Source organism: Charadrius vociferus, unplaced genomic scaffold (genome assembly GCF_000708025.1).
Source record: "Charadrius vociferus isolate BGI_N301 unplaced genomic scaffold, ASM70802v2 scaffold567, whole genome shotgun sequence".
In the NCBI taxonomy this organism is placed as follows: domain Eukaryota; kingdom Metazoa; phylum Chordata; class Aves; order Charadriiformes; family Charadriidae; genus Charadrius; species Charadrius vociferus.
The window spans coordinates 692,957-700,301 of NW_009649304.1; the positions used below are offsets into that span (position 1 = coordinate 692,957).

At 46.8% G+C, this 7,345-nt stretch overlaps 2 protein-coding genes across 2 annotated transcripts in view; both read right to left on the minus strand.

Annotated features, from left to right (window-relative positions):
- Positions 1–7,345, minus strand: part of LOC104290097 (beta-crystallin B3-like) — a 369,903-nt gene that overhangs the window by 293,521 nt on the left and 69,037 nt on the right. The window lies entirely within an intron of this gene.
- The window catches only part of ADRBK2 (adrenergic, beta, receptor kinase 2), a 57,768-nt gene that overhangs the window by 31,767 nt on the left and 18,656 nt on the right, over positions 1–7,345 (minus strand). Inside the window, exon 3 of the mRNA XM_009889169.1 lies at positions 2,524–2,597. Within this exon, the coding sequence (XP_009887471.1) occupies positions 2,524–2,597 (74 nt within the window). The remainder of the gene's footprint in view (positions 1–2,523; positions 2,598–7,345) is intronic.

A 7,345-nucleotide genomic window follows, 5' to 3' on the forward strand; every position in this document is an offset into this window, starting at 1 on the left:
GGCTTGGAGCAACCTGGGCTGGGGGGAGGTGTCCCTGCCCAGGGCAGGGGGTGGCACTGGGTGATCTTCAAGGTCCCTCCCAACCCAAACCATTCTATGACTCTACGACAGAAGTGCCCATCGGGGACACATCCCCAGGCAGCTCAGCCCGCTCCACCGCCAGGAGAACGCCCTCCCAACAGACTGCCCCCCACCTCTCATCACACAGGTGATGCGATGGGACACCTCTACTATGACCACATTTAACACGCACGCCTGACACATTCACAAGCTCGTTTTACACGCTTATCAAATAGAACATTACTGTACCACGCCAAAAAAATACAGAGCTCAGACCGTCACCGTTCATAGGCGTAATGCGGCTCTGCCCACAGCAGCTTCGCAGTATCACTCCCGACCCCGAAATAACGGCCGCTGTCACCAGGTATTTCAGCGCTTCCCTGGCAAACTTCGGCTCACCTCATGAAAAGTGTCTGACAAAGTATCTTTTCAAAAATTGAAATCAGAATGCATTAGTTTTCAAGCACCCAGAACTTCTTTTTCTTTTTTTTTTTTTTTGAAACCGATCCAGATGAATCACTCATCCACTTAAATGCTTGATCGTGACTTAAGCTGCAGTAATATGAAATCCCTGGAGTACGGAGCTCTTCTACATCAAGCGGTTTTTAATGTAGCAATGTACTCAAAATTATTCTACATGTAATAAATGCAGTAAGTAAATCAAATATACATAAAAAAAAAGACAAGCTTCTGAAACCACAATGTCACAGAAGAAAACGCAATGAACCTCTCCTTAAATATCTTTAATGGGATTTTTCGAAAAGTACATGACAAAGCACTTGAATTCTTTTTAGGCAACACTTTGCTAATAACCTAAAAATACAATTTCAAATTGTTTCAGAGATAAAGAGGCAGCTAAAAATATCTTGCTAAACAATCTGTTACAACATGCCTTTTTGATTACTTATGACAGTGATATCTTCAGTATATAAAAAGATGAAAACGATAGAAAAAGACTCTTTCTTTATTGACAGCGAGTATCTAATTTGAGTGGGGGAACTGTATCGCTAAGGATTTATCTCCAAACTGATAACCAGCTTAGCCTATTTTGTGCTGTTAACCCCCTAGCAAGAAAAATTTTAAATCATCAGCTTAAGAGTAATCCAGACAAAAGGTTACCCCAGGCTGCGGTTCTAATTAATACCGAGCAATACGGGCTGCGTTTTAAGAGCACGTGTGCATGTTTCAACTGAAACCACCACCTCCGAGAGGATTAACTGCAGGGTTATATTTAGAGCGTCACACGCATAACAAGGAACGAACGGAGCGCTAAGACCCCTCCGGTTTCGTGAGCGGCGCGGGCAGAAGCGCCGAGAGGCCCTGGTGGGCACGGGAGGGCTGGGAAGGACACGAGGCGCTCCTCCGAGAGCGTCATCCTTCTGGCCCCATGCCGCCCTCGGCCACCACGTCTCTCAGCTGCTGCCGTGACTCCCCCGTGCCAACGGAGCACACCCGCCCTTACCGATCTCAAGCCACCTCTCGCACCGCTCTCCGGAGGATCCTCTGACCCACCGGCAGTGCCAACGGGGCTCTCCCGCAGCGACTCGAATCCGCTGCTGTGACTCCGCTGAGAGGTGGCGAATGTCACTTACTTTAACTCCGTCCCTGTTTTGTAGCAGAACTGAGCTTCACAAGTGGAGATCAAAAGCTTACCCCGTTCCTCAAGAACATATCTGGCTAAACTTAAGGTACAGGAGATATTTAACAATAGAGACTCATTTCAACTCATTTCTTACAAATTGTTCCAATGAGCCATAGTCAAAGAGTGAACTTACGATAGAGAACATTAATGAACCTCAAGCTACTTTAATCTCTGTTAGTGTTCCTCCCCGTTCCACTGTTCTCTCAGTGTTTTCCAAGTTATCTTTTGACACATGAACATTTGGGTAAGCTGCTGCTCAGGTAACTTCCACTGTTTTGTTTTCAATCCATTATGCCTTAAAACTAAACATACTTCACTCTTGAAGGACAAAAACTGTAACAGTGGCTTTTACAAAGCTTTGTTAGCTTTTGTTTAATAAAAAGACACAGTTCAGTACATGCAAATAAAAGCACCGTTAGAAGTTGAGCAAAGTAGACTTTTCCTACAAATGTTCCATTTTCTAAATCTTAAGTATTTGCCCAGTAAGAGGGCAAAAAAATCCTCTACGCCACTCATAAAATACGCTGTGAGAGTACTGTACCAAATTACCAACTTGATTAAATAGTTACATGGCTATTTTTAAAAGTCTCTTGAACTTGTTCAAAATGATAGCTTTGTCCCTTTCAGATGCAAAGGTTACTACATAAAATATTGTCTCTTGTGATCCAACCGGTCCCCTGCGAAGTGGGAAGGAGTGAGAACACGGCGCTGCCGCGCGTGCTCCCTCCCCTCAGCATCCCCTGCCCGAGGGGGACCGGTGGCACAGCCTCCCTCCCCCCGCCGCCCCCCGCAGCCCCACCACGCCGCCAACCGCCACTTACCTCTTCGTAAAACTTCAGCTGAGGGACGGCTTCATCGATCTCGTTCATGCAATAGTCTTTAAAAAGCAAAAATCCTGGAAAGAAAAAAGTAAAAAAAAAAAATCAGTAAAAATGTATTATTAGTATGGTAACTTGTAAAAAGGGATACAAACCCACCCAGGTAACATCATGGGTTGCACATACCTGTGTGGGCATCCCTAATTGCCGCGGCTTAGTGATACTGACTATCAAGCGGCTCTACAGCACTCTGGACAGAAAAGGAGGGGAACCTCACTCACCTCCCATAGGCGTATTAAGAATATTCCAATTTCTACCTGCTGCGAATTTTATGATATGTTTACATAACACACCAAAATATAGAATCATAGCATCACAGAATGGTTTGGGTTGGAAGGGACCTTGAAGATCACCCAGTGCCCCCCCCTGCCCTGGGCAGGGCCACCTCCCCCCAGCCCAGGTTGCTCCAAGCCCCGTCCAACCTGGCCTTGAACACCTCCAGGGATGGGGCAGCCACAGCTTCTCGGGGCAACCTGGTCCTCCGTCTCACCACCCCCAGAGTGACAAATTTCTTCCTCATATCTCATCTCAATCTGCCCTCTTCCAGTTTGAAGCCATTCCCCCTCGTCCCATCACTCCATGCCCTTGGAAAAAGTCCCTCCCCAGCTCTCCTGGAGCCCCTTTAGGCACTGGAAGGGGCTCTGAGGACTCCCCTTTTTCGCCTTCTCTTCTCCAGGCTGAACCCCCCCAACTCTCCCAGCCTGTCCTCCCAGCAGAGGGGCTCCAGCCCTCCCAGCATCTCCAGGGCCTCCTCTGGACCCACTGGGATGTTTCTGAACAGAAATCAGAACCTGTTCAGAAACATCCCATTCCTCTTCATGGATCAGATTTTTTTTCATTTTTTCAGAGCAAAAACTAGATACTTTTCACATGGCTTGGTTTTCTGAAGTAGATTTACCCACTTTTTCTTGATAAACAGCAACCCCTTCTGCATTCCAATTTTAGAATTACTGGTTGATGTTACCTCTAATAGGTTTTATAGCACAATAAATTACACCAGCATCTTTATAGTTCCTTCGCAAGTAATTTAAAGCATGACCTCTGCAGCCTGCTGATGAGTATTTTCCATTATAAGCATTTTAACGCTTCTCCTCATGGAAGCGCCGCCTTTCCGTCCGGCTGAGCTGGTACCTGCTGCCCTTTTACTTTACATGGCATCAGCTGCCACGGCGAATTGTCTGCGTTACCTGCAAGCCCCTCAGAGCTGGAAACCAACCTGCTTTCAGCTCTTTGCAGCGGGCAATACCTTTCCTTATTTAGACTTACTGCGTGCTCACTGAAATCACACCCAGCTTCGGGAGGTACGACCCCAAAAAGCATAAACTTGAAGGGCAGAGCGAGGATGGGAAGGCAGAGTGGTAACTCGAGGGCTGGCGCTGGCTGGGAACCGCTCCAGCCCGCTCCCCGCTCCTCTCCTCTCCCAACAGGGCAGCACAGCAGGATATAACACACCCCTTTGCAACTTAAAAAAAAAAATAAATATATATACACAAAAGACCTATTTTTTTAATGAAAATATAATTGTAATTTGAACTTACAGCAAAATTCTACTACCAAAAAAAGTAGCACATCACTGTACGCTCAACTAAGAAATAATACAACCACCTGCAACACCTCATGTTTTCCAGAGTACGCTATCTTTAAAAAAATGCAAACCCCACTTCATGTGCTACACGGTAATTTCACCGCAGTGCGTACAGGAGAGCATTTCCCTCAGCTGTGAACATCGCGTCCTCTCAACTCACTGCCATCTCACTTCAGCACAGACCTAAGTAAGAAAAAAGCCCCACCAATTACTCAGAAGCAAAACCATTAGCGACAGCAGACAAAGCAATACTAATCAGGCAAAGAAAAGCTTTAATTTATGTATAAACGTGTATCAGCTTCTCAGTAGCCCCTCTAGCGATAACTGGGTCCCCAGTCAAATCTCCTGTCGAAAAACGGAAGAGCACATTTTCTGGTGTCCCCTGGATTCATTTGGTCACCGTCAGAATTCCAGAAGAGGGATTATGACCAGACAACTCCTATACTTCGCTCGACTCATTTAGCTGATTAGGATGATCTTTCAAAGATTATACAAACTGAGTTTTGTTCTCTAAATAAGGACAGAAATCTAATTACAAGCCTCTCTTACGAGATTCTCCAAACTTTGTAATTCTTCTCAACAAAAAGGATCATTCTTGAAGTATTTTATAAACAAATGTGCTTTCTTGAAAACAAACCAACCAACCCACCCCAAGTTGTCTATTCCTTAAAAGCAATTTGCAGTTCGAGTGGTTTTTTTTTTTCTCTCTCTCTTTTTTTTTTTTTTTTTTAAGGGCTTGTCTTAGTTCCTCTTTTACTGGAAATATTCTTAATAAGTCGTCTTCCGGCACTGCAGAGGGGACAGGAGGGGACATGCCTCGTAGGACGGAGGGGGTTCCCAGCCACCCCCCGAACCCCGGGTGGCCCTGTCACAGCAGGGGACACGGACTGTCCCCACTGCTGCCAACAGTCGGCCAAAGCCACCCGAAGAGCACACCTCTTCGCACGTGCCCCCACCGGCGTGGAAACACGGCACAAAGCCGGTGCCGAGAACAAAACCTGCCGGAGCCGAACCCCATTCATCAACTCTTCCTTGACACACGGTGGGAACGGCAGCAGCACCCAGAAAAATAACACTGAATTGACTGAACTTTCCTTTGGACAATGAACCAAAGAAGATTACAGTCATGTAATTAAGAGACTGAAGAGTGGCACAAACGGCAATGAACGCAGTGAAAGAAAAATCCCTGGCGCAGCCCCAGCTACTGGCTGGTTCCCAAAAAAACCCACAAACAAAACAAAACAAAACAAAAAAAAACCCCAACAAAACACAAAGACAACTGTGGGAGGAGTGCGAAAATATACCAACACACATTTTCAACAATGCTGCGCCAAACATTTTAGCTCCGTTTAATATTTTCCAAACTTTTTAATTTAATTAGCGCAGAGAAAGAAAAGGTTGACAAGACCAGAGAAGGAGGAACAGCCGGCCGGTGCTGCCCGCCTCGCACTGCCCGCACCCCACCACGGCCCCGTCCAAACCGCGCCGCTGGCAAAAAACTAGGGAGAGACAAACCAAAAAGTTAGAAATTTTTAATATAGTCATAATAGGTTATAGCCATGTGAACCGGTACTGCAAAAATGCTGTCAGTCATGTTCCAGTGAAGATGAGCAGAATTATAACAGCAGCATTTTAAAATGTACGATTAAAAAAACCAAACTGATTTAAAAATACTGCAGTAAAATAAATTATAGTGCGAAACATCTGGACAGCAACATCTCAGCATTACAGGCTGAGAGCTGGGGGGGTTCAGCCTGGAGAAGGTGAAAAAGGGGAGACCTCAGAGCCCCTTCCAGTGCCTAAAGGGGCTCCAGGAGAGCTGGGGAGGGACTCTTGACAAGGGCATGGAGTGATGGGACGAGGGGGAATGGCTTCAAACTGGAAGAGGGGACATTTAGATGAGATATGAGGAAGAAATTTGTCACTCTGGGGGTGGTGAGACAAAGGAACAGGTTGCCCCGAGAAGCTGTGGCTGCCCCATCCCTGGAGGTGTTCAAGGCCAGGTTGGACGGGGCTTGGAGCAACCTGGGCTGGGGGGAGGTGGCCCTGCCCAGGGCAGGGGGTGGCACTGGGTGATCTTCAAGGTCCCTTCCAACCCAAACCATCCTGTGACTCTATGATGTCTTCTCCATGAAGTTACTGATGTTGTAATCATTCACGAGGAGAACACCCAAGACATCGGCAAGCCTGCTGCAGACAAAACCATTGGGTGGTTCTTCACCCCGAAGAGCAGCAGGGCGATGGGAAGAGGATGGAGGGGGACGGGGTGTCCCCTCGGCCCCGGTCAGTGGCACTGGAGACAGGCATAGCCACGTTCGGTACAGCAGGAGGTCACACAGAAATTCTTCCGTAGCCAGAAAAAAGGTTACGATCTTAATTGTAATTTTTACAAGTTGCAAGAGAGGGGAAAAAAAATACAACACTTGCAAAGGTCAGCAGCATCCAAGCAGAACATTATTCTCGCACTTAGGGAGTATGTAACACACAAATCAGAGCATCAGCTTTCATCAACCATTCACCACTGTCCTTTCAGGGAAAAAAAACAAAACAAAACAAAACATACCCTGTTAAGAAGTGCTGTTTGATACCAGTTAAGTTGAAATAAAAAGGTATTTTAAGTTTCCTCTGAAGAACCTGTAGACTGGGAGCATTTATGTACATATATTAAGATCTACTGCATACATACATGCAGCTTATACAGTCATTAATGTGGCATTTCACACAAAAGATTTCCCTTGACAGAAAGGTTTCTAGTATTATTGTTTAAAAGATATGCTCTAACCAGACCATAAGAAGGATTATGCATACCATAGGCTTTCCAAGCACCAGTTCAGAACGCCGGACACGCGCTGCTCTGCGAGTACCAGGCAGTTCCATCCCACCAGTTTTCCCCCTGCCTGCCAGTGCAGATCCACACCTTACAGCTGGAACCTATGGATTTTTAATATCTCCAAGAATACATTTCTAACGACTGCGTGACGCTGCCTGCACCCATCACTGAAACACCGTCTGGTGGCTCCAGCACTGGAAAAATACTCCCGAGCTGGGAGCGGAGAGCCGGCTGCGGAATTCCTACCGCCGCTGCGGGGGCAACGGACAACGCCACTGCTGGTCCCGCGTGGGAGCCGTGCCGGCCACCTCGGGCGAAGGCTCCAGGCGCCACGGGAGGCCGCTCCCCCC